The sequence below is a fragment of the Poecilia latipinna genome, unplaced genomic scaffold, assembly GCF_001443285.1.
Source record: "Poecilia latipinna isolate Pla-1442-1.1 unplaced genomic scaffold, P_latipinna-1.0 Scaffold1976, whole genome shotgun sequence".
Taxonomy (NCBI): Eukaryota; Metazoa; Chordata; class Actinopteri; order Cyprinodontiformes; family Poeciliidae; genus Poecilia; species Poecilia latipinna.
Window position 1 is genome coordinate 36,539 of NW_015114592.1, and position 27,144 is coordinate 63,682.

Sequence of the window (27,144 nt, forward strand, 5' to 3'; positions counted from 1 at the left end):
AGGTCAGAGGGCAGGAGTCAACACTGGTCTCTAGTTTGCAGCTGTAAAAACTGAAGCCGTGTGTTGACTCTAGATTGTTCCTCTTTATGGCTGAAGATAATAACTTCCTTAGTTGAAGTTCGTCGACCAATCAGACACAGACTTGAGGTGACCTGTTCAGTAAGTTCACAGGTAAAGTGTGTGTTTGCTTCACAACAGCAGGTCACCAGGTGAGTTGATGGAGCAACAATAATAGAGAAGTGAAGCTTAATGCTTCATCGTTGTTGAGTCTCTTCTGTCTGTCCAGAACCTCCAGCTGCCCTGAAATCTAAAGCAGCAGAACTTCAGAACCGTCAGGACCAGTTTCTCCACTATTTACACCTCACTGCACCAAACACTGAAAATGAGCCAGCAGTGAAGAACCAGGAAGTCATTACCAGCCACTTCATGTTAACAAGGCATAGAAAGAAAGTTGAACACAGCTGGAAGTTTCTTGTCCTGAGGCCAAATTGCAGCGTCTTCTCCAATCCACAACTTTTTGAACAAGTTAAACATGTTGTCATTTCCCTGTTAACCTAAAAACTCATAACTTTAAAAATGGTATATTTGTGCTATATATTTCACCTATATAGGTCAAGGTCACGGTAATAACAAGCTAACCTGATCTGATCCTTACTGTTTACTATATTAGCTATAGCTAACGCCATTAGCAGAGCTAACGCCATTAGCTAGAGCTAGTGCTGTTAGCAGGAGCTAATGTGAAATCAAATTGTAAGATAATCAATGAATGTTTAAGTCTTTGTAACATATTTGGAAATTGTTTTGTTCCTGATGCTGACAGTAAATGGTTTGATCAGAACAAACCAACTTCTCAGTCGACTCTTCCTCCGTTTGGTTTTCCTCATTTTCGTCTCCATCTTGTCGTTTCTGCACTACAGTATTTTTACTGTGTTCTTTTAACATTTGAAATAAATATTAAACTTTGAACTCCTTTGCTGCTGAAATGTGCAATAAATAAAGTTTGGTGTTGGTCACCACTTCACAGACAGACTGAACTTAAATAAACCAACTGAACTACAGAAAAAGGTTAATCATAATGGTTAAAAACATAATTTATTGGAATATCCAGACCTCAGATGCCTCTGATCTTCTCCACCATCAGCTCTGTCTGCATATTAAAATCTAACTTCTCCCAGTCGCAGCAGCAGTTTGAACATCAGTTCTGCCTGTTACATAGAGAAACGCTATAAAACATGTGGATCTGGTATCAGAACCAGAACCATCCTGTTTCTCCTGTTTCCTCCTGAAGGTGGTCCGTTTCCATCAGGAGGCTCAGAGCCAAACATCCTGCTGGTCTGGATCCAGACACTTTGAATAAACCGGACAGATGCAGAGCGCTGCCATCGGCCCACATGCAAATCCACCATGTGGCCTCAGCTCTGACCACTGGATGGTGACCTCTGTGTCCAGTGACCTTCACTCTCTGTTGGGGCCATCAGGCCGTCCTGATAACAGAACCGCTCTGCCAGTGGTGGCACCACTGGTTCCCATTGGCTGCTGTAGACATGGCCGCTTCCTGAAGAAAAACCCATCTGACCCCCTAACAGGGACACTGACAGTCATGTGGAGCCACAGACAGTCGCTTGCATTGTGTTGTTGACCTTACAGCAGTTCCTCATACTGAGGATGCATGTGGCGACAGTGGAGAGGAAAAACTCCCCTTTAACTGGACCAGATCCCGGCTTGGTGTTCAAGACTGGAGATAGAAAGAAACAGCAGAACTGAGCCAGGAGTACTTTCTGTGTTCATGGAAAGTTAATGGAGGATGGGGAGAACCATTAGGCTGTGTGGTCCGATGGGGAGTATCTGACTGGTTGGTTGGTTGACTGATATATAAATCCTTTAAATTGTTCTTTTACACAGAAACATTTTCTTGTTTCTGTGTAAAAGAAAACTTACAAAACCATCTCATCTCATTGCTGTTGTTTTTCTTGTCATAAATGCCAGTCACTGTTTGTCAGATTCAATCATAATCAAACCTTTTCCTCTGGGTACTGAATGGTTTTTCAATGGGACCAGTACCACCAGTCCAGTTGACATGAAACCGTCTCTGGTCTGCTGGACATGAAGCGAAAGCAGGAAGGTTGTGACACTTTGGCTAACAGGCAGAAACCATCCGTCCGGTCTCCAGGCTGCCAGTTGGCACGGTTACCATTCATGTAGCAACGGCCTGCAGACAAAACAGATCAGGAGAGGAAATCGGATGCTGTGATTGGCTGACAGCAGTCACATGACCTGGATTTCTGTTAAGACACTGACAGCTCAGAAGGTTTTTGTATTCTTCTGTTTACCACAAACAGCTTTGATCCAGCAGAGCTCACTCTAATCTGACATGGCAGCATGAGATCCAGTATGAAAATAGTTGAGATTCTTTCCATGTGAACCTTCACCTTAAGGAGGAGGCCGTTTCTTCTTCTGGTTTGGAGGTAATGAAATAACTTCAGGGTCGATAAATCAGCTCAGAAACCTGAACAAGAGCAGAGGAGAAACCAGAAAAGGTCTGAGTCTGAATAGTGAACGTCAACTCCAATCGAACTCCAGTTCGATCAATATGTGAACGCCGAGCGGACTGGAGGCTGCTTCAACTACAGGAAGTGGACGACACTCTGGGTGGATGCAACCAAGACAAACACGCTAATCTTGTGCTAGTGGGAGGAATGTCTTCAGCCAAAAATCCTACAGCAGTTCAAATCTGACGCCTCCATTGTTGTTGACATTTGGTGAAGAAGGAAGTTGCCTCAGTGTCTTTTTAAAACGTTTTCGTCGTTTCCTTCTGTGGTTGTTGGTGCAGCGCCCCCACAGGCCAGGAGGGGAACAGATTGGTTTGACTCAGAACCACAGCAGCTGGAGGTGGTTCCAGTAGAACAAACATTTAACTTTGGTGCTCAAACAACTCTGTTGTCTTCAGCTGCATTGATTCCTGCAGCAGCGTCTTCACAGGTCTGACTAATAAATCAATCAAGCAGCTGCAGCTGATCCAGAAGCTGCTGCTGTTCTGACTAAACCCAGGAAGATAGAGACATAACACCAGTTTTAAGGTCCCTACACTGGCTCCCTGTAGCTCAGAGGATAGACTTTAAAATACTGTTAGTTTATAAATCACTGAACGGTTTAGCACCACAATACCTTAAAGATCTGTTATCGCTGTACCAACCGTCTAGACCCCTCAGGTCTCCTATAATGTGGATTTTTAAACCCAAAACAAACATTTTTATTTACCTTATAAAAACACTTGATACTTGTCTATGCTACTCTGAGTTCATCAAATTCTTTATCTAACTTTGTAAATGAGAAGCTGCTCTTTGGAAAACATAAAAATGAAACGTGACTGTAGAAGGTGGAGAAATGGAGCAGTTAACGGACCAAACATCATAAAGCAGCATAGAGACGGTGGACGTGTAATCCTCAGTGTGGTCCAGGTCGGCTCTCCTTCATGCGCTGAGGGCAGAGAGCCTGTTGCTAAGCATCTGACCTCAGATCCCCTCCTGGCACCGCTCCGGCATCCGTCAGATTCTCCCGCCTGCAGAATTCAGTAGCAAAGTTCAGGGTCTGATTAAATCCTGCTGGGATGGATATAGCTGTGCTGAAGAGGTTCATCCTGAAGGAGATGACAACCAGAAACCAACCAGGCTGGTTTCCACTCGTCCTGTTTCAGGTCATCTTTCTCCTGATTCTGTTTTGTTGCTTATTTTTGAAATATTCAATCAGATTTATGTGATTTTTGTCAGAACCACTCACAGAATTTCTCCATTATTAACAGTTTGGCCTTTTTTTTGGATTACGTGTTCATTAGTGTGACCTTTGACCCAGAGATGCCTGAGAGGTCCTGACTGTGCAACAGCTGCAGAAATAGAAACAATCTGCTGCAGATGCTCATCAAGCTGAGCGATCAGAGGAAAACAAACCGGCTCCTCTGACGGGATCAGCGGCTCGGTCGGCGTTTCAGCTGCAGGTTGGAGCTGAAGGTGACGGTGACCGCCTGACTGACCGCAGCTGGCAAGCCGTTTAAACTCAGCACTGAAATGGGTGACCAGTAAGAAGATCTCCTGTGTCAGCGGAGGCTCCGCTGGCTGCGGGTTCTGGACGTGACCCAAAGGTTTTCTGCATTTTTGCAGCTTTGGGTTTCATGCTGACGGTTCAGAGTTTGATCATTCTGCTCTGTAAGTTCACACAGAATGAGGATCAGGCAGGAATCTGGTTGTTTCTGCAGGGATCTAAACAGAACCTGAACCAGAACAGCAGCAGCCTTTGGACCTGATCAGAACCTGATCAGAACCCAACCAGAACCTGATCAGAACCAGGCCGGCCGCTGCAGTAGGTGTTGGTGTGTGTGCTGCAGTAGGGGTGTGTCTGTGTTTACATCGGGCCGGGTCAGGCATGCTGCCTACGTGATCCATGGTATGAGATTTTCCATTTTCACTTCGGCTCCAGCTGGCAGCGCCGGGAGGAATGTGGGTCACAGCCCGACTTTACATAACCCGGACACACCCCCATGACTCTTCACAAACAAGTCTGGTCCTGTCGGGCCGAGGAGGCCGAGCCTGGAACCGGGGGAACGGCCGCAGCTGGAGGCCCATCTGCCAGAAACCAATGATTCTGGTCGGGTTCTGCAGGACGGTGCCTGTTAAAGACAAGATGGCTGCTGGAAAAAAAAACCTCCAATCCTGCAGACCTGACCGTCTCCGTTCATTTAGCTGGTTGAAACCTGCAGAATTTGTCTTCAGGTTTTTATCTTGATAAACATCAGTTTTTGGTGCAGCTTTGCTCTTTTAGCCTGGACTTGATTTCCCTCTGCTTTCTAGACTGAAGCTTTAAAATCAGACACTTCCTGCTTTGCCCAGCAATAAGTTTAAAATATAAATAAATTGAGCCGACAGAAGCGTTTTGTTCCTCTCATGCAGTCGATTAAATGTTTCATCTGGATGCATCAGATCAGATCCTGTCACAACAACCATCCAGCTGTCATGTGTCTGATCCCATTAAGCAGCAAGCAGGCAGATGGACGGCAGGTGTGGCGCCGCCTGAAAGGCTCCAATCAGGTGAGGAATGGAAACACCTGTTCAGGAGCCGATCGGTCCTGAAGGTCCTGGGAAAACGGCTCGTTTTTCTCACGCTGAATGTGTTTCTGATGAAACCAACAGCAGAGCCTGGTTTCTGAAACACTCAGTGGCAGCAGGATGGATGGATGGATGGATGGATGGATGGATGGATGGATGGATGGATGGATGGATGGATGGATGGATGGATGGATGAATGCCGACAGCAGAGAAATCTCCTGTAAACACAGAGGAACTTCTCATTAAACTGATTTATCACCAATATCTGTTCAGAAAATAAAAGTTTTTATTCTGGGGTAAAACTTTTCTTTTTCACTCTGAAGTTAATTTCAGGAGTTATTTGTCTGCGTTTGAGTAATAATCATAAAATATTTAAATATGAGACCATTTTGATTTATAGTTTCATCACAAACTCTCAAAGCTGCATTTATTTTACAAATGTGCACAAAACTTCAAATTATTCCTCTAAAGTTGAAATAACACAGTTTCACAGCTGCTGTTTATTTATTGAATAAGAAACATAATAATGTTGGATGTTTTCAGCGTTACTTAAAGCAGATGTTGAACTGGTTTAACTGGTGCTGGTCCCAGCCTGAGCCCCAGTTGCTCAGCGGTCAGCCCGTTTGACAGCCTCTCCTCTGTTCACACATCCCACCTGCTGTCAGACCTCCTGCTGTGACGTCGCTTCCTGCAGCCCCACTCCCACAGGACAAACACAGCTAAAACATTAACTGAGACTTTAAGTAGGACACATTGCTCCCAGATCCAGGCCTCTCTCCAGACACTTCAGCTGATATCGGAGCAAAGCTGCTGCTTGTGCAAACATCAGGCGATAAGGCAGGGGTCAACATCAGGGGTCAACATCAGGGGTCAACATCAGGGGTCAACAGAAACCCGCATGGCTTTCTGGACTTTCACCATAAACACAGAACCTGCTGGGAAAGCACATGCTTTAAAGAAAATCCTTAATCCCCAAAGGTCAAGTCGTTTGTTTTCCTTATTGATCGAACATCAGAGAGTTTCACTGAGACGTTGATGAAACTGAAACATGTTTAATAAGACTTTTGATAATAACCTGAAATATTTGAATTTAAATTCAGACCCTTTTGCTCTCACGGCCTTAAACCGCCTGACATCCAGACAGATATTATGGGGTGGATTATAATTTGTAGTGGATTATACCTCCAGGTTTTAGATGTTCCTCTGCTGCAGCATGGCTGAGTTAATGGCTCATGAATGTTCATCAGACTGAACATCGTCGCAGGATGCAGACCTTGGCCTAGTCAAAGTCTAGATCTAAATCCTAACCTGTAAAATGATGTGGACTCTGAGCTGCACTGCCAGTGAAGCCTGTTTATTAATCAGATGTTAATGAAAATATGAATCTCAGAAATCAGAGCCTCCATCATCCTCTGTTCCTCTGTTTAGTCGTGTCTCTGTGTTTGTTTACCTGGTGAAAGTAGAAACAGAAACACCTTCATGGCGGCACCAGGATCCCGACTGTTTCTGTCCTGGTGAAAACCTGCTGCTGTTCTGGTGCTGTACTGGTGCTGTTCTGGTGCTGTTCTGGTGCTGTTCTGGTGCTGTACTGGTGCTGTACTGGTGCTGTTCTGGTGCTGTACTGGTGCTGGGAACAAGTAACATTTAACTTCTAGAAATCCTGTAGCAGTTCTAGGAAAGTTTGCACATTGTAATGAAACAAAAGAATGAAAAATGATTTCCAGTACAGAATGAGGAGTAATGGAGTTAAATTTGACAATATTTCTGAGATTTGACCTGTTCAAAAAAACTGAAGCCAGAATCAAAGGTTCCTAACAGAGAAGAACCCAGAGACCCTGTTAGGGTGTTTCTCTGTTCCAGTTGTGCATCTTTTCTGGTTCCACAATGTTTTTGGTTTTCACTTAATGGAAGAAAACTGACTCCATCCCCATTTAACAGTCTAAGAACTTTAACAAACTGTGGAGTTTAGATGTTTAATTTGGTAAAGTGAGAAATACAACTGAACGTCATCTGCATAGAAATGACAGGATGATAAACCATAGTTCTCCATTATTAATGATGAAATCTACACAATTCTAGTTTTATGGGGATTATATTATTAATAAAGAAACCTTTGATCTGTTGACTTCTTGTTACTTTTTAATTTTCTAGAGTTCTGCATAAAGTCTGCAGCGGCCTCTTCTGCCTCACGACGTTTAGAGTGACAGGATCGTCTCGTTCGGTTTCAGATCCTGGAGTATTTCTGCAGCTGATGGTGCAGCTGATGGAGCAGAGCTGATGGTGCAGCTGATGGAGCAGAGCTGATGGTGCAGCTGATGGTGCAGCTGATGGAGCAGAGCTGATGGTGCAGCTGATGGAGCAGAGCTGATGGTGCAGCTGATGGAGCAGCTGATGGAGCAGAGCTGATGGTGCAGCTGATGGAGCAGGGCTGATTTCCCCAGAAATGCCCCACTCCTGCGGTGGACTCGGCTGTCTCTGGGGCAAAAGGAGCTTCAGGTCCTGCTGCTGATCTCATCATCCTCTCTGCTGAGCGCCTCCTGTCTGAACCTCCAGCAGGGCGACTGATTGTGTTTTAAGGAAGATAAACCTGTTGGACTCATTTATCACTCAGCAGCTGTGAGAACGATGCGTCTGGTTCAGCAGTTCAGTGATACATGGTTCTGATGATTAGTAAGATGGATCATTAATGAAGAACCAGTTAATGTCGCTTTAGGAAGCTGAAGATAAAATTATTGTTAAAATTTTATCTATTCAAGGTTTTTCACAAGACAATCATTTTTATAATCTACAGCAATGATTCAGTCAGATCTGTGGGGTTTTTTTATTTAAAACTCAAAATGTTTCCTCTGATTTCTAATCCTACTGTGATCCAACAGCGACCTCTGGTGGTGAGATGGATGTTAGCAAACCCTGTGAGCCTTCAGGACAGTTTCATGATTTATACTCTGCAGATTGATTTTTGTGCTGAATGTTCATATTGTTTTGATATTATTATGCAAAGTGTTGACATAAATATTAGCTTCAGAGGTTTTTAATAGATTTTTAAAATAAAGTTACAGATTGTCATCATTAAAGTGAACGGTGTTGCTCCAATGTCACTGATGAGATTGAAATATGATAATATTATATAATCTTTCCCAGGTTTTGGTACCACAACAGCCTTTTTTCAGGTAATGTATGCTGCATTATACAAATATAATAAGACTAACTTGGAATATTCAATAAGTTCACTCATCATTATATAACCAATTTGATCTTTTCACAGTTGACATTTTTACTTTTCTCACAGCAGCAAAGATACATATGAATGACATTATCTTAAATTATTTCTTCGTTTTCTACTCGACCTTCCCTCTATTGTTCACTAATATTATTTATATATGGAAAATGTCAGCACAAACATTGTTGCTTCTTCTTTATAACTTGCTGCTGCTGTTCCATCAGTAACTAAAACAGGTTTTAGTTTTAGTTACTCAACTAAAACCCGACTCTCTTCTTACACCATTCATGGGTTGACCATCTTCCTCCCTCTGCTTCCTGATTGAAGCTGGGCGGAGCCAACAGCTGCTGAAGGTGAAAGCTGATTGGCTGCAGCCTCTCTGCTCTGACTTGTGATCTGCAGATCAGAGCTCAACCCAGTTTCTGTTTTCAGGAAGTGAAACTCACATAGTCTCTGTGACTGAGAGCAGAAATGGAGCAGAATCAGCTGGACAGAGAAACTTTCTCCTGTTCGATCTGTTTGGATCTGCTGAAGGACCCGGTGACGATTCCCTGTGGACACAGCTACTGCATGATCTGTATTACAGACCACTGGGATGCAGAGGATCAGAAGGGAATCCACAGCTGCCCTCAGTGCAGGGAGACATTCACACCCAGGCCTGCACTAAAGAGGAGCACCATGCTAGCAGCTTTAGTGGAGCAGATGAAGAAGACTGGACTCCCAGCTGCTCCTGCTGATCACCGCTATGCTGGACCTGAAGACGTGGCCTGTGAAATCTGCACTGGGAGGAAATTGAAAGCCATCAAGTCCTGTCTGGTCTGTTTGGTTTCCTACTGTGAGAATCACCTCCAGCCTCACCTTGATGTCCCTGGACTGAAGAAACACACGCTGGTGGAGCCGTCCAGGAACCTGCAGGAGAACATCTGCTCTCAGCATGATGAGGTGATGAAGATGTTCTGCCGCACTGATCAGACATGCATCTGTTATCTCTGCTCTGTGGAGGAACATAAAGGTCATGACACAGTGTCAGCTGCAGCAGAAAGGACTGAGAGGCAGAGAGAGCTGGAGGAGAGACGAGGAAACATCCAGCAGAGAATCCAGGACAGAGAGAAAGATGTGAAGCTGCTTCAACAGGAGGTGGAGGCCATCAATCACTCTGCTGATAAAACAGTGGAGGACAGTGAGAAGATCTTCACTGAGCTGATCCGTCTCCTCCAGAAAAGAAGCTCTGATGTGAAGCAGCAGATCAGATCCCAGCAGGAAACTGAAGTGAGTCGAGTCAAAGATGTTCAGGAGAAGCTGGAGCAGGAGATCACTGAGCTGAAGAGGAAAGACGCTGAGCTGGAGCAGCTCTCACACACAGAGGATCACAACCAGTTTCTCCTCAACTACCCCTCACTGCCACCCAGGGAGCCTAAAGGCTCATCCAGCATAAAGATCCGTCCTCTGAGACCCTTTGAGGACGTGACAGCAGCTGTGTCAGAGCTCAGAGACTTGATGCTGGACGTCCTGAGAGACTCATGGGCAAACATCTCACTGATGGTCAGTGAGGTGGATGTTCTACTGTCAGAACCAAAACTAGAACCAAGGAGCAGAGCTGGATTCTTAAAATATTCATGTGAAATCACCCTTAATCCAAATACGGCAAACACAAAGCTGGTGCTATCAGAGGGGAACAGGAAGGTGAGATGGATGAACCATCTTCAGTCTTATCCTAATCATCCAGACAGATTCACTAACTGGCCTCAGGTTCTGAGTAGAGAGAGTCTGACTGGACGTTGTTACTGGGAGGTGGAGTGGAGCGGGAGAGTTCGCTTAGCAGCTCCATACAACAACATCAGCAGAGCAGGAGGTGGAAATGAATGTGGATTTGGAGGTAATGACAAATCTTGGGCATTAATTTGTTCACAAACTAGATTACAATTTGGTCACAACAACATCTGGACCTCCATCTCAGCTCCGGTTCCCTCCAGACTCGGAGTGTACCTGGACCACGGAGCAGGTCTTCTGTCCTTCTACAGCGTCTCTGAATCCATGACTCTGATCCACAGAGTCCAGACCAGATTCAGTCAGCCGCTGATGACTGGAGTTGCGGTTGGTTCTGAATCATCTGCAGAGTTCAGTAAACCCAACTAGGTTTTCTCTCTGATTGTTGGCCAGGGTTCATGGTTCTGAAGTCTCTGCTCTGTTGTTCCTTGTCTTTATTTTTCTGGTTTAAGAGTCGTTCTCTGTGCATAAATTTTATCACTGCTGATGTTTTCTTTCATTATTAAATGTCAGAAATATTTCTTCATGAGAATCTAAACTTGTACTGATGTGTTAAATGTTCTGGTTTTTCTGACTTGCAGAATGAATGTTGATCTTAAATCAGTTGAGACTGAACTGAACTTCCTTCTGTTTTCTTTACTGAATCTAACATCAACCTACAACTGATTGTTTTCTATGATTTAGATCAGAAAAATAAATGTCTACAGTTCTGTTTCTTTTAGCTTTCTTCAATAAAACAACTTCATTACAGAGACATTTTGAAGTTATTTTCATTTTGTAAAAATTTGTGAGTTTTTTTGTATGAAGAGCAGAAATATTTCTACCAGAGTGTCTCATGATGCTGGAGAAGAAAAGCTACTCACTGAGCCGAACCCACATCCTGGATCTTCGTCATCCATAAAGTGCAACTTGCACTTGCAAACCTTCTCCTGCTGGGGGCAGCAGAGACTTCTTGAGTGTAGAACAAGAAGCTGCAGTTTCGTGATGAAGAAGATTTGGGTCCAACAATAGGATTCAGTAAACATCAGTAAAGAGATTCCAGGGAGAAGAACTTTCTGTTGATCTCAGGAAAGTTCTGGTTCTGTTGCAGGTGGTTTGGTTTAATTGGCCATCAAAGAACAAAACAGATAAATATTTCTGTGAATATTTGCTCTAAGATTATTGAACCTCAGTGGGAGAAACAGGCGTCTGGATCAGCAGAGAAAATGACCACAAGCTTTCAGGAGAGATTTACTGCCGGCTCTCAGACCAACATTAACTTTACTTTTCTACTCTGAAGTAAAAGTGTAAAGTTTAGTTTTTATAAGTATAATTTTAAAGCTTTGACATTTCCTGGCCCACCTGTAGCTGTGGAACCGAACCTTTCAGAGATGAAACTGTCAGTCAGTCACGTTATGGTTGGGTTTGAGCTCACCGAGCTGCTCAGTGGGCTAACAGCAGAAAAACAACGTATTATTACAAGAAAACCATTTATTCGCCATCATCGGTGGCTATGCTAACTAGCCTTAGCATTCACATGGAGGATGATTGACAGCGCTAAGACCCGCCTCCTGGCTCTGATTGGTTGTTTCTAGTTAGCACTAGGAGAAGGAAGATCTGCTGAATTAGTTTGACAGATTATCTGCCTCTTAAACTGTCATGACAGTGACAGTTTAAAAAATGCATTAAAAAGCTTTTATACCAGCTACATACTGCAGCTGTAGGCATGGTTTCCTTACATTTTAATCAGTTAGCTATGATTTAAGCATAGTTAGAAGTTTCTTCAAAACATTTAATAAAGACATGAGGTGTTATTTAAATGTTCTCCATCATTTATCTGTAAAACTACAGAACTTGGTTCAGACAGAGGACAGAGTCCCACCAGGACGTCCCTCTGGGTCCATGTTGGTCGGTACCAGCAGAGACCAGGAGGACAAACTGAAGCTGAAGGAGAGCTGGGAATAAAAGCTGATGTGAGGCGATGCAGCGGCTGCCAGACCCTCGCTGTGCCTGAGTCCTCAGCGGCAGGCGGCCAGCATGGAGGCCTCATGCTGTGACCCCTGCTGCCTCCTCCTGGGCTCTCAGTGGCCTCTTCTGTGTTTCGGTGTTCAGGGACAATCAGGCCACTGTGGAGATGGAAGTGGCAGTTTGGTTCTGATGTGGGGACTGGAGTTTGGACTGGAATAAGTGGAGGTATTGGTTCTCACCTGACGGCTTGTCTTCCTTCTTCTCAGGGTTTGTTCTGCAGAAACAAACATGTTGATGAAATTCATTCAGATGAACGAACAACAGCATGAAGCCTGGTGTGAAAACCAAACTGCAGAATCTGCTACAGTAGAAGTGAGTGTGTTGATTGGTATTCAGATGAAATGACCAGGATGTAAACAGCTCTCAGCCTGGAGGGGCTGAGAACGATGCTGCTGTTCACACAGCATTATGCAACATCCTGGATCAGTCCAAGCATTCGCTCTGGGTCCAGCAGCTCCTTTATTTCACCGCTTTCTGCAGCAAACAGCCACGTTTAAAGGCACACGATTCAGGATCCCCAGCAGAAACGCACCAGATGAACCTTCTGGACGTGACGGGTCCTCAGACGTCTTCTACACTTTAAACTGGCCTGAAAACTTTCCTGTTGGATAAAGCTTGTAGTTGTTCTGGCTCAGGTTATCCTGATCTGTTTATGACTATAACTATGAACTCAGGCTGCTGGAAGACAAACTGAAGACTTCTCACTCTTTCTCTGATTTGAATTATCCATGGTTATTCCTGCCATTAACTTTATGGTTTCTGTTTTTTCTTCTGTGAAGTTTCACAACTTTGTCAGTGTTCCTCTAATGTCGAAGAAACACACAATGTTTCCATGAAATAAGAAACACAATTAAAATCACATGTGAATAAATTTGTTCACATGATAAGTTATTAAAAAAACAACATGGCGCTCCATCTTCCTGCTCCACTTCCTGTCGTCTTCTTCTTCATGGTTTGTGCCAGTAGTAACATCCTGTTGATCATGTGACTCATGAGATGCAAAAAAGTGTTTCCACTGGAGTTTTGTGAAATAAATCAAATTTGATAAAACCAAAAAAACAAACATTTGAATTAAACTATTTAATTTATTGGCCATATTTAAATCAGAGTGAACTTTATTTATTTATCAATAATAATACTGATAATGTGGTTCAGGTTCGTTCCTCTTCACTGGAGACTGTTGATCATTTGAAGCCTCAGTTTAGTTTATAATGAAATACTGAGTCTGGTTGTAAACTTGACCAGGTGAGGAGGGTCAGGAAACCGTCCTGGGCTCAGAGCTGGACTCAACAACCAAAGGAAATCTACAGAAACGATCAGGAAGGTTTCAGTCTGATGTCACAAACCGATAACGACACAAAAAGAATCGAGTTATTGACCACAAACATCTCAGTTAATGGTGATTATTTAATGTCGTCTATGAAAATCCAGAATTTGGTTAAAAACGGTCCAACATCACAAAACTAAACATCAGGAAACTAAAACAATAAAAACTCAACAAACTTCACTTCATCAGGTTATTACTGCAGATTCAAACTGAATCTGTTTTAACTAACACAGTTTACAGAGTACGGTTATTTTTAAGGTATTAGATCTAACAATTAATCCTTAAAAAATATACAGAATTACCAAAGATTCTCGATCAAATGTAAATTAAATTGGTTTTCGTCTAACCTTCAGAGAGCAGTTTGAGAAATTTTACACAAATCCTTAGAAATGAGCTGCCCAGACTCCCCAAAAGGTTAAAAACACAACTTTCCTCCTCTGATTTCAGATTTAATTCACACTATCATCAATAAAAAAAAAAAAATTCTCTAATTTTTTTTAATCAGCCCTCAAAAAACTTGACAAAGAAGGAGCAGACGGAGTGCCAGCCGTCGCTGCAGTACGTCTGCACCGGCTCCATGTCGTTCACCATTCCTTCGTCGTCAAACTCAGTCCTCTCCTCCCGTTTCTTTTTCTCCTCCTCATCCTCCTTCATCTTCTTCTTTCTCTTCTCCACCTTGCCTCCATCGGCGCTCTTCGCTCCGGCCTCTCCTTTCTTCTTCCCTCCCTCCTTGGCGCCGTTCTTGTCCTCCTCCCCGCTGCGCTGAGCCAGCTTCATGTGGGCCTCGCCAGGCGCCTTTTTGCAGGTTTTGGCCTTTAACACTTTCTCTCCTTCGCAGGCGTTCTCCCGTTTCTTCAGCTTTCCCACCAGCTGCTTCCAGTACTGGCTGGACTTCACGCTGTAGGCCTGGCAGAGGTCGGGTTTCCCAGCATAACGACACCAGTACCTGGAAACAACAACAACCAGATGATTGAGTTCCAGGACACTGAAGGCAGGAAAGGCACTGAGCTACTGGATGCAAGTTTAAACCAAGGAATGGAAACTTTTTAAGACCATTTCCAAACCATTTGTTACTGATACACCCTGAACCAGTCCTGCTTCAGCTGACTTTTGTCAAGGCAAGCCGCCTTCTCGGGTCAAAAACGCGGTGCAGGATATATGGATCCCTCCTGTGGTTCCTCACTGCCATCATCACTGCATGAAGCTCAAAGCTGTGCAGGATATCGATGACTGACTGACTGACAGCTTTTCATCATGTTTCTACGTCTCGCCTCACCTCTCTGTGTCTCCTGCGGTTTCTGTGGAGCAGTTCACCAGCAGGCTCACCAGACCTTCACCAGATGTTTGCCAGGTGCAGCGATGGCCCTGCTTGGTGCTGAGCTCCCCGGAGCTCAGCACCGAGCGGTTCCTGGACCGCCGGGCCGGTGGCGGCGACGGCTGGGGCTGGCGAGGTTTGTCCCGTTTGTCCTGACCAGGCGTCCGCTTGGCCTCGGCGGGGAAGACGAGGCAGAGGAGGAAGACGCAGCAGCACAGAGCAGCACGCATGGTGGCTGAGGAGAGGCAGGAGACACCTGTTAATGTGTGAAACTTTAAAAGGCCTGAAGCAGCAAAAGTCCAAAGGAGAACTTTACAGATCTGGAAGTTAAACAACAGAGAAGCACTTATCCATTCTACATGTAAAACCAGCATTGCTACAAGTACAAATCAAAGTCCACCCAGGATGAAAACCCCACAAGGACTTAAGAACTGACCGAAACATGGAAATGTCTCACAGGATCTTGTCAAGAGCCTCAGGCATGATTAAAAACCCAACGGCGTTTTATGACATGTGACAAAGACTGGAAAATCTCTACGGAGTTTTAATGGTGGAAGCTGATCTGGTGTCAGGCTACTATGGTTTATATTCATGGTGGCAGCATAATGGGGAACATACCCATGATGTGGATCAGTTAAAGGAGAGCTGGACACACATCTGGTGTGGCCCCATGTCTTAGTTAGCTCAGGTGTGTTAGCTGCAGCCTGGTGTGATCCAGGGCCTGATGTGACTTTGGGTTTACATGGTGATGACTGTAAGAACAACTGAGTATTCAGAGTGAAGCTAAATGATTTATGCACCATTCAGTCGATCAGAGGGGAATTTTAGTCTCTGTGATCTGAATGTCAATTATTTTACACCATAAACTGAACAAACTGTGGCCCAATGACAGACTGAGCTAACTCTGTTTTCAAGCTGGATGCAGACCATGAAAGACTCTCCACAACCTTCAGCACCGTTTGGAATAGGCTGGACTGTAACATGTAGGACTACCTGGTTAAAGGCAGTGAGGAGTCTCTGCCAACCGGATGAAACCCAACACATGTAGCAATGACAGCAACAAAGATGGAACATTTTTTGTGCACACATGGCTAACCAGTGTGTGTCTACATGTACAAGCTCCAAACGCCTCATGCACACGTCTTCCAGTTCCCAGGCTTGAAGGAGGGTTAGTGATAGTCGCTTCATCTTGCAGGTGAAATGGAGGGAGAAACGTTGCCCCCCATGTGTCGAGCCCTTCAGGCTGAGTCCGAACAGACAAAGGAACCTCCGTACCCATCATCCTGTGTCCTTTCTGAAAGAGGAGCACCACTCACAGTGCCTCAGACAAGGCCCCTAAACCAAATCTCCATCTGTTGCTGCGTCCCACCGTCACAAGACACCGAGAAACTTTCCCTCCTCTGTTTGAGGTAAAGACTGAGGGAAGGCCTCCATTTTCCATTTCTACTGCCACATGTCTATTCCTATTGGTCACATGGGGAACAACAATAGGGGATGATGTAACATCTCATCATGGTGTCTCCGTGATTCGATGGGTTCCTGGTGTAGGACTGATCAGGTCTCTAATGGCGGCCGATTCCTCCATGGTCGACCCAGAACCCCAAACTCTCCCAGCAGGATAACGAACCAGAGATACATGTAACCACGACAACGAGGCCCCAAACTCTAAATCAGGAATAAACACACTGCAATATTCATGCAGTGAACAACCAAATAAATGATGCATTCATTCCACTCAGAGAAATAATTACAGAAAATAATGAAACAACCAGAATACTGAATATTACAGTTTAGTGTTCACTGGATGCAAAAGTTACTGGAAGCATAGTCAACAGTTTATCTTCAAAATCCAGAAAAATCCAGAATTATCAGCTTCATCCAGTTCAGTTCAGTCAGACTGAGCTGCTTCAGGAAGTTAAAGTGCAACAAAAGAGTCAGAACCAGACCGGACCGCTCCTCCCTCCACTAAGATCAAATTCATTCTGGAAAACGGCTAAATCAAAACCAAATGCATCTTTTTAAAATCAAAACCATTTCTGGAGTTTCTCAGAGCTTCTCTGCCGTGAAGGATGAAGGTTTGAGCAGAGAAAGTCACCAGATGTCAAACAAAGACAAGCAGCAGCACAGAAACAATCCTCTGATCTCCGCCGTCCTGGTTCATAAGTCATAACTCTCCGTCTGCAGGTTCGGCCCAGAAAGCAGATTCAGTCGCTGCCGTTTCTTACCCTTGGATGCTGCTGAGAGGTCGGAGTCGCTGTGAGAGCGTGGGGCCGCAGAGAGTCGGATAAAAGAGGGCAGGAGACGAGAATAAAGGAGGAGAGGGAGAAAGAGGGGCCCGGGGGCTGTTCGAAGAACTGCCCTCCCACATTTACCCCCCAGACTCACCCCTTCAGAAAGCATCTGTGACAACAACAGTGTCTGCAGGGTTTCTCTTTATTCGCCACTCAGACAATAATTCAAACTTTCAGTTGTTTTGTCTCCTCTGAGTCCTGCCAGTGTTTCCTCAGCGGAGCTGCGTGTTGGAATCCTCCGGGTCTGGATCCAGGGTGGATCCAGGGTGGATCCAGTCTGGATCCAGACCGGATCCAGATTGGATCCAGGGTGGATCCAGACTGGATCCAGACCGGATCCAGACCGGATCCAGTCTGGATCCAGACCGGATCCAGATTGGATCCAGTCATGGAGCCTTTAGCAGGTTCAGTAAATCTAAGTTTCTCTACGATGCGTGGGAACCAATTTGATCCACAATCAATTTTTGATGCATATTTATTATTATTATTATTATTATTATTATTATTATTATTATTATGTCGTCTGCTTCAGATCCTCTGATCGACTCCAGTCTGTAAGGCAGAGAGATAAATGGAAACATTAAAGTGTCTTTTGTCCTGGATCCTCCTGTTTTCATTTGTCCTCTCTGGATTATTCTATTCTGGATTATTCTATTAATCTCCTCTGGGTTTAACAGATAATCTGTTAGTTTGATAATCTGTAAATTTTCTTGTTTGGTTGTTCAAACTTTGCTCATCTCCTCAGCCTCTGATTCTGATTCAACATGAAACCAAGAACACTTTCCTCAATCCAGGATCAGTTCACCTGCTGCTGTCCATTAACCATGAAATCATGAAAATTGGAATTATGAAAATAAATTTGCTTGATGGAAACAGGATCATTTCGAAAAAACTCACATTTTTCAATAAAAAGTTTTTGCTACAGGATGAGATTCAGTTCCAACTGTATCAATATTAATATATTCTGCAAAACTGCAATGAAAACATAATTTTTGCATCATGAGTCATGTGATCAACAGCTGGATGTTACTACTGGAGGAAAAGACGAAGAAGTCGACAGGAAGTGGCAGGAGGAGGATGATGATGATGTGGCGTGATTTTAATGATTGATCACATTACAAACTTATTCACATGATTTTAATATTTGATGGAAAGAAGAAATGCTAAATTGTTTGTATTTTTACATTCATGGGATATAGACAGAGTTTTGCACATCTGTAATGTAAACGCAGACCATCTGTGGTTTCCAGGGTAACGGATCAGAGTGTCACCAGGTTGAGTGATGAAGTTGATCTGAACTCAGATAAAACGATGTTAATTTGTCCATTAATTCATAACGAGTCTTATCAGAATAACCTGGTTAATGTATTTATTAACGTTGTGATGAACTGAACTGGGCCGTTTTCAGCTTCCTGGCTCCTCCAGGACAGAAACTCGTTGTGTCTCTGGTTGATCCTCGGCTCTCTGAGGAGCCGGTGGGGAGGATCTTCTCCCGGCTGCAGGACAAAGACTCCTGCAGGAATCTGGGTCACGGCTTAACCCCCCACTGACACCAGGTGGTCGGCGGCCAGCTCCTTCTCATTCAGCTCAGGCCTCCATGCAGATCCCAACTCCTTCCTCCAGAGATCGCTGCCAAGTATCTGCCTGGGGAGGGAGGATGAACTGAGGCAGAGAAAACGCGCCGTTCCGCCCAGTCTGGATCGATCAGCAACAAATATGTCACCTTGTTTTTCACCCAGAGTCCTGAAGCTGGGCAGCATCATTTATTAAAGTTTGGTCAAAAGGACATCAGAGGAGGCCGGCTTTTAACGGATGAATGGATGGATTATTTCAGTCCCTTTCAGTCGGATACATCTCTCTTTCCTTGGTTTTAAAGCTTCTCTGCTCTTACTTTACCTCAGAGAGAGTTTAACTGAACCTTATCAAAAACACAATATTCAGGTAAATTAAAGAAAGTCATTCATTTAAAGCCAATCAGAAACATGATCTGTTTCCAGGTTACAGATCAAACAGTGAAACAGATCCAGTTTAGCTCCAACAGTTTCATCCTGTTAGCTGCTGGAAACCAGAGTAAATCCCAGTATCCTCCATAGCAACTCAGTTCTGGCAGAATATTCCAGTCGATCTGAACCTGATCTTGTGTTATTTTACCAAAAGCATCACTCCTGCATTTGATGGGGTTTAATTATTTATTTAATCACAGTTTAATTATGCAGATAACCTTTATAAACCTTTACAAACTTTTATTTGCTTTGTAGAAACTTGATTAAATATCGACGGTTGCTCTGTGTCATCAACTGTCATCAAATAACCTTCAAATATTTTTTCCCAACTTTTAGAAATATAGAAAGTTGTAAAGTTTCAAATTATAGATGCTGCTTGTTTTCTAACATGGAGTCCTTTGCAGAAGGTCAAATATGTGGAAGGAAAGAAAATGAAATGAAAGACACAGCTGACATTGTTTTCTGTCTCTGAAGGTCCAGAAAAGTTTGAAGGTTTTTTATTAGAACAGTAAAAATGAACTTTTAGAACAAGGTTTGGACAGATATGTTTAATATTTCCATCTGTCCAGGTCTGTCGCTGCACCGTTTGCTGAATAAAATTAAAATAATCATCTGCAGACAGACTCGATGTTTTCAACATAGCAAAACACTTTGCTGAATTTATTGATCATCTGTGTCTGTGTTGCTGTGGTGAGGAACTCTGATGCTGCAGAAGCATTTTGATGGCTGACTGATGAACGGTTCTGATTCTTTCGGATAAATCGATCACAAAACGGAGAACAGTGATGAAGAAAGTCTGACTGCCTGATTCTTAAAGAGAACTGCAGTGTTTCTATGGTCTGTTGATGTGACTGACAGGGGTGTACTTACTTTATATAATGATGGTTTGGTGGGTTAATATAGAGGAAAAGAAACGGTAGATGTTGTTGTTGTTGTGCTCTGACGCCCCCTGCTGGTTGCTTTAAGAATATGAGCTAAATTGAAAATAAGTAACTTATTTATTGATCATTTAATGGTTAAAAAGCCATTAAAACATCATAAAATTAAAACTGAGATTAGTTTTGTTCTCCAAACATGTTGGGTAAAATAAATAATGCTTCTAAAAATGACCAGCAGAAAGTCAAAGTCAGCTGCATCAGGACACGGTCTTTACTGCGATTACTTCTCCTGAGCAAGCATGTGGTGCCAGTGGGGAGGAACAACTGCTTTTTAACAGGAGGAAACACACAACAGAACCAGAACCAGAAAGTCCAGGAATATCATGTATAAATATACGCAGAGACACTGAGAGCAGAGACTCTGATTCATCTGATCCCATAATGAAGCTGTGTTCACAGTCAGACATTTATTTACTTTTATTTGATTTGGTGGATTTACCCAGAAGGAACCCAGCAGATTTAAAACCAGCTCAGTGATTTCTTAGTGTTTGTAGATCAGGTGTTGCTGCTGGCTGCCAGCTGCCGATGGAGCTCTGAGGTGACTTTCCTGCCTCCTCATCGGGATGAAGAGTGTTTGGATGGGTGATGGTCCAAGTCCTTGACGGCAAACAGAAGAGTCCACTTTCTGCCTCTGAACATCGGCAGAGTGGCGGCTGCAATCAGCGCTGCTGCTCTGCTCTGATTGCTGCGGTGATTAACGGTGGGAGCCGTGACCTCCGCCGGTCTGAGGGCCGCTTCGGGTCGACACCCGGGATGACGAGCCGCCTGTCGTTGAATCTCCTCGAGCTGCAGCTCATCACTCTCAGCTGCTAATGATGTAACCAGGCTACATGCTAACAGCTCCTCTGTAATCACTCTGATGGCTTTATGTTGGGTAACAAAAATCTCAAACATAATCTTTATTTTCAGACATTATTTATCTTCTGATCATCATCAATGCAGAGACAAATATTGATATCAATTATAACAGATTAAGAAATGCTTATAGCACAGAGAATCAAGAACTTTATGCCAAATTACCGTCTAAATATGTTTACAACATGAAAAATTATTTATACAATAATTCATTAAACATAAATTGAGGCGAGAAGCTTGTTAGCCTGTTTAAAAACAAATTTTTAATAAAAACTTTCATTTAAAACATTTAAATACCTTAAAAATGTTTAACTTCTGGAATTAATTAATTTCTGTCTTTTCTCTGATAAGTTTTATTTCCTTTCTTTAATTATCCTGATATTAACACTTTTCACAACAATAATTAGCTGCCGTTTCATGTTATATCACAAAGTACCAAATGAAAAAAAAAATCTTTAAAAATATTTTCAATGTTTTAAAAAATACCAAAATATTTTCATGTAGTAAAATCTGTATAATTTTAAAATTGACTTTCTAAGTTTCAAGTTTTTTTCATGTTTTCACGATTTTATTTTAAACAGTTTTAGTTTAGTTAGTTTTATTTTGCTGCCCTTTTAATGAGGATGAAGAAAAGCTGCATCATACTGGACAAATAAAGTGTTTATTGTTACTATTAAACTATGAATGAATGAAAATCTTAAAATATATCAACATACCAAATGAAGTCCAACTGGTTTATCTTTTTGTTTTAGCCAAAATCTCAACGAGTCTACAGGGAAAAGGTTTGAAGTTTTAATAAATTGCATAATTTCTGCACCATGTAACCTTTTGCAGTTTTGATTTGTTGTTTAATAGCAATGATTCCTGGTTGGGCTGCAGAAATGTTCCTGCAGCTTTCTGAGACTAAAAATCATCAAGAAACAAAATAATATGAAGAAAACGGCTGAATGTAATGAATGTGCTTCGGTGACTTTGTTCAGGAGTCTTTACTGAAAATGTTTCTTTTCTCTCTAATACCAGGAAGTCAGTTAACACCAAAGAGCCAAAGAAGATAGAGAATTAAAATTTTACAGCAACAAAACCAAAACAACGAAGGAATGAAGTGAATCTGCAGCGAATCGGATCAGAAGCTTCCTCAGGCTGCATCACCTTTCATGTCAAACGTGTCAAAGAAAAATCTCATTACGTCGTAAATATTCCAGCAGGAGCGACGCGCAGAGAGAGCAGGAGGGTTTGATGGCTGGAGTCACTGACAGACGTTCAGTCAGAGATCAGAGGAAACGTGAGACGAAGTGAAGCTGCTCGCCTCACATCAACTCAGAGGAAAAATAAAAATGAGTTTTCCTTTAAACATCCCGACCTGAACAGGCTGGATTCATCCCAAAATACAATCCAGCAGAGTTTATATAATTTTTATTCAGGGATTATCAGGACATTCTGGTATGAATCAGGTGTGGCTGCAGCGAAGCCTCAGCCTGCCGTAAAGCCCAGCTGGAGGTCACGGTTCGGCTGGAGGTCACGGTGCGGCGCCCTGAGAGCTCCGCTCCGTTTCAACTCAACACCGACTGAAGATGAAAGAACAACCAGAGGCTCGCTGTAAAAACACCCAGACAGCAAAACCACTTCACCACTTTTACCTCCATTCATTTATGAAACGTTACATCCTGGGCTCCCAGCTGATCATGTTCAAATTAACTATTTACTATTTCTACTTAGTTTTATGTAAATAAATTCCATGTTATATCTTCCTAGCTCAATTTAAAGGTAAAAACAAAATAAAAAATAAGTAAATAGTCTGCAGTTCAATTACTAGTCTGACTTAAAAACATAAAAATAAATCAGTTAAATGGTGATTACACTCAGCTGTGATGTAGAACAGAGAGTGAGAAAAAAACACAAAAATATAAAAGCAAAGCTTGATTGACCGACACGTAGATAAAAAATGAAGGTAGACTAGAGTTAATGTTAAGGTCAAACTGAGTGAAAGGCTGATTTATGAAGCTGTAATCTTTCATTAAGTTGTTATGCTAGTTGTGTTTAGCAAATGTAAAATGAATGAAGTGATCTTAAATCCCAGGTTCTCCTCTAATTTAATGCACAATAGAAATCAGTGCATTGTTTCTCACCAAGTGCTGAGGAAAAGCTGGTCTAGAACCACAAATCTGATTATCTTCTGTAATATTTTTACTCAGAACTCATTCTGTGCTCCATCAGTTCAGCCTTCCTTTATTGTAACACTGAATTCAAAGATTCTCCAGCAGCTTAACATTGAAAAGGTTCCAAGAAAAATGTCAGTGAAATGATGCTGAAGGTGAACGATGATGATCTGATCAATCCGGCCGAGTTCAGCTGCTGCTGGTCCTTAAACCACACGCTCCACTTTTTATTCCTCCAGACATTCACCTGCTAAACACTGAAGACTCACGTTTCTACAAGCATCTCCTGTGGATGTGGAGGATGTTTCACGTCTGAATTCATGAAGGTAAAACACAATGAGACGCTACAGACACAGAGGAACGAGTCCAAAGAGGAAAACAACTTTTTACAAACACCAGAGAGGAAATACATGTTTACATTTAACAAAGGAGCTGATTGAGCTCCTTGGAATAAATAACATTAAATGTAATCCTGCTGATAAAAACTGCAGGACAGTAGTGCTCTGCTTTGTCCTGTATCGAACAAAAACCAGATACATTTTAATCCTGAATAAAAACGGTTTGGTTTTTTTTCACAATATTTCCGTTCATCTCATGATGACCAGCAGGACGGGGTCATGAATCAATTTTATTGATTAATCACATTTCTGGTTTCTGGATATTTATTTTTTGGAAAACCTGGATTTTTTCCGCCCTGCTCTCGTCGGGTTTCCACAGCTCAGAGATGTCGGCTCACCTGGGGCGGCCATCTTGTTTGACAAACATGTTTTACAGCTTTGAATTCAGGTAAACTAAATATTAGGGTCAGACTAAGATGTTTTATTTTTAACGAAGAGAATAAAGTCATAATATTATAAGAATTCAGTCATAAGACAACAGAGTCTGAAATAATGTGAGGATAAAATAGTAATTATATGAGAACCGCAACAAGAAAATTAAAGCCGGGGAATGTTGAGCACCTGGTGAAGTGACTGCTATAAGTTTTACATATAATATTTAATAGACACATTTTTAACACATTAGAATTAAATTATTATCAGGAGTTTTAAATGATCAACCAAACAAACAACCAGTTGAATGGATTTGTTCACGTCAGAATGTAACTATCAAAGCTTTTTCTCTCTGGTAAAATTGTCTTTATTCTGCTAATTTTATGATTATATTCTCCTTATATCCCAAACACTCAGTCATGGACGGATGGCTGAAATCAAAGCCACAGTTTGAAAATATTTTGACATTTGCAATTTCTTCTTGAGAAAAGAAAGTAAGAAAATAATCAGTTAAAATCAGAAATCAGATCTGGTGAAACAAATCAGTGTCAATGCTACCCTGGACTGATGAGTTCCGGCCGAGTTCTGCTCGGTCCTACCCGTCCTGCTGGACCTGTCCTGGTATGAACACCTCGTTGTCCAGTTCTGCTGCTGACGTCATGGGTGTGATCGTTGCCAGAGAAATCTCCGCGTTGTCCTCCAGCTGGACGGCGGCCGGAAGCAGCAGCAGCCTGTCGTGGCTCGGAGAACCGATGGAGATGTTGGACTCCTCGTCGAACCGGGCGCTCATGTCCTCCAGGCGGTCGTCCAGGGTCATGCTCAGGTTGCGGGGCCGCTGCTGCGGCTGCGCGGGAACCAGCGCCTCCTTGTGGAAGGTGGTGTCGTGGTGGTAGGAGACGAGCTCGTTGCTGAAGTTCACAGCTTCCACCGCGTTGTTGGAGCAGATGCGGTTGCAGCCCAGGATGGTGGCGAAGGCCCGGCGGAAGTCCGCGTTGAAGGCGTAGATGACCGGGTTGAGGGAGGAGTTGGCCCAGCCGAACCAGACGAACACGGTGAAGGTGGTGTCGCTGACGCACGGCGGGTCGCAGAACGGGACGGTGCAGTTCAGGACGAAGAACGGCAACCAGCAGAACACGAACACCCCCATGATGATCGACAGCGTCTTCAGAACTTTGGTCTCCTTCTTGAACGAAGACTTGAGCGACGCCTCGTCGGCGGCCCGGTGCTGCTGCTGGTTCCGGGCCACACCGTGGCCCTGGTTCTGAGCCTGCTCCGCCGCCCGCTCCAAAGACGCGATTCTGCGGATTTGGGTCTGAGCGATCCGGTAGATCCGGGTGTAAGTGGCGATCATGATCAGAACCGGGATGTAGAAGCTGATGAGGGAGGAGGAGATGGCGTAGGTTTTGTTCAGGTTGGCCACGCAGCTCATGGATGCCGACGCGCTTCCGGTCAGGTTGGTGGAGTTTGTCCAGTTCCTGTCCAATATGGCCGCCACGTCCTCCATCACCGCGCCGTCCTCCTCCTGAGCCCTGTGCCAGTTCATCTGCACCGGAATGAGGGAGATGAGGATGGACAGCGTCCACGCCACCCCGATCATGACGAAAGCCACTCGGTGCGTCATTTTCCGCTCGTACTTGAAGGGGCTGGCGATGGCCCAGTAGCGGTCCACGCTGATGATGCACAGGTTGAGGATGGAGGCCGTGGAGCACATGATGTCGAAGGTGATCCACACGTCGCAGAAGCCTCCGAACAGCCAGCTGTCGGTCACCTCGGTCACGGCCTCCCACGGCATCACCAGCACGGCCACGAACAGGTCGGACACGGCCAGCGAGATCACGAAGAAGTTGGTGACTTTGGACCGCAGGTGGCGGAACTTGATGACGGCGGCGCAGACCAGCGTGTTCCCGAGCAGCGTGGACACGATGAGCAGGAAGAGGATGCAGCCAATCAGGACGCGCAGTCCGTTCCCTCTGACGCCTTCCTCCTCTTCCTCCTCTTCCTCACCACCCATCCCGTCCAGTTCGGAGAGAACTTGGGTGAAATTACTCGACACCGTGTAGTTTTCCATTTAATCACCAAAGAGAAGCAGATCTAAGAATTTAAACTCCTCTCTGAAACTCCATCCTCTGAAGTCTGACTGAAAAATAAACCAGAAAATCTGCAGATTTCCTCCGTTTGTCTCCCAGAATCAGAGACAATTCGGTCCAAAGAAGAAGAAAAAACCTCAGAGGACAGAAACAAGTGACAGCTGGTGAGTCCGGAGGTTCCGGTTCGAGGGGAGCCGGTTGGTTCGGTGTGTGGTCGCAGACTGAGCCACAGTGGACTCACCTCAGCGCTGCGCTCTGTCCGCTGCAGGTAACAGATTCCTGTCACCCAGCGGGTTCCCGCTGCTGCAGCAGCTGCTGCAGCTGCTGCTGCATCATCCGCCTCCCTGTCGCTGCTCTGACGGAGCAGCAGGAAACGGTTCAGACCGGGTTTTAATCAAAACTGTTCATTAGACTGAATTAAATTAAAACATCTATGTCTTTAAAATATGCAGATTCTTTTCAGCTTGTTGCTTCAGGTTTGATTTTCAAATCACTTTTAGTAAAAGGAAATATTAAAATGAACCAAAAACAAATTTTAAAAAACAAGTCATTATTTTCTCTTAATATTTTTAATTGATTTAAATAAAATTTTATTCAATTTTTCTTTATTCTGTCACCGTTTTAATACATTTGTCTGATTTTATCTTAATTTTTATTTTCTTCGTCCTGATTTTATTATTTAAATGTATTTCATTTATTTCTTTATTTTATTCCTCATTCTTGCAACGGATCAGAATTTATTTTATTTTCTAATTATTCATATTTCTATGTTGTTATGATCAGTCTTTGTTTCTGGAATCTGGTTTAAATTCTCAACAAACCACAGATGATCAAAGGCAGCTCGTGAAAAATCATTTTCCAGTTTTTTCTCTTTTCGGTTTTTGATCAACTGGAAAATTAAATGCTTTGGGGGGTTTTTTTTCTCAGATTAATCCTTAATCTCGTTATTTTTGTTTGGTCTCTGGATTCGCTGCTCATGCAGGAGGAGCTGGAAGTGAAGATTTTTAACTCAACCTCCCTGATTATCAGTAAAACCGTCTGTGCAGAAATAACAGATTAACTAAACTGATCCTCATCAATAATCAGTGTATTAAATACACTGATTATTGATTTTTATATTTAATACATAGATTAGTAACAAGAAGCAGGTGACTCTTGACTCTACAGCGCCCTCTGCTGGCTGAATTCAGTTAATTCCAGGAAAGTTAAGAGGTTTTGCTTCTGTTTACAAATTAATTTTATTCTGCATAGTTAATGTGTTTAATCTCTAGGGACAGAATCATTTTTCATAAATCAGTTGTTTATTATTTGA

General features: G+C 43.3%; 3 protein-coding genes across 4 annotated transcripts; 1 reads left to right on the forward strand and 2 right to left on the reverse strand.

Moving 5' to 3' along the window:
- Positions 1-8,578: 8,578 nt before the first annotated feature.
- On the forward strand, positions 8,579-10,805 carry LOC106935539 (tripartite motif-containing protein 16-like). The gene has a single exon (XM_015016043.1). The coding sequence runs from the start codon at positions 8,788-8,790 to the stop codon at positions 10,450-10,452; it is 1,665 nt and encodes a 554-aa protein (XP_014871529.1). The 5' UTR covers positions 8,579-8,787; the 3' UTR covers positions 10,453-10,805.
- A 2,672-nt stretch (positions 10,806-13,477) lies between these two features.
- fgfbp3 (fibroblast growth factor binding protein 3) lies at positions 13,478-17,147 on the reverse strand. Of its 2 annotated transcripts, none has more exons than XM_015016044.1 (3): positions 16,958-17,147; positions 14,694-14,967; positions 13,478-14,363 (listed from the first exon to the last, which is right to left on the reverse strand). In XM_015016044.1, the coding sequence occupies exons 1-3, from the start codon at positions 17,130-17,132 to the stop codon at positions 13,919-13,921; spliced, it is 894 nt and encodes a 297-aa protein (XP_014871530.1). In that variant the 5' UTR covers positions 17,133-17,147; the 3' UTR covers positions 13,478-13,918. The 2 variants fall into 2 exon arrangements, with proteins under 2 accessions (XP_014871530.1, XP_014871531.1); XM_015016045.1 differs by having other exon boundaries at positions 16,828-17,020.
- Positions 17,148-23,029: 5,882 nt separating this feature from the next.
- Positions 23,030-26,357, reverse strand: LOC106935537 (D(1)-like dopamine receptor). Its single transcript, XM_015016042.1, has one exon. The coding sequence runs from the start codon at positions 25,811-25,813 to the stop codon at positions 24,341-24,343; it is 1,473 nt and encodes a 490-aa protein (XP_014871528.1). The 5' UTR covers positions 25,814-26,357; the 3' UTR covers positions 23,030-24,340.
- Between the last annotated feature and the right edge of the window lie 787 nt (positions 26,358-27,144).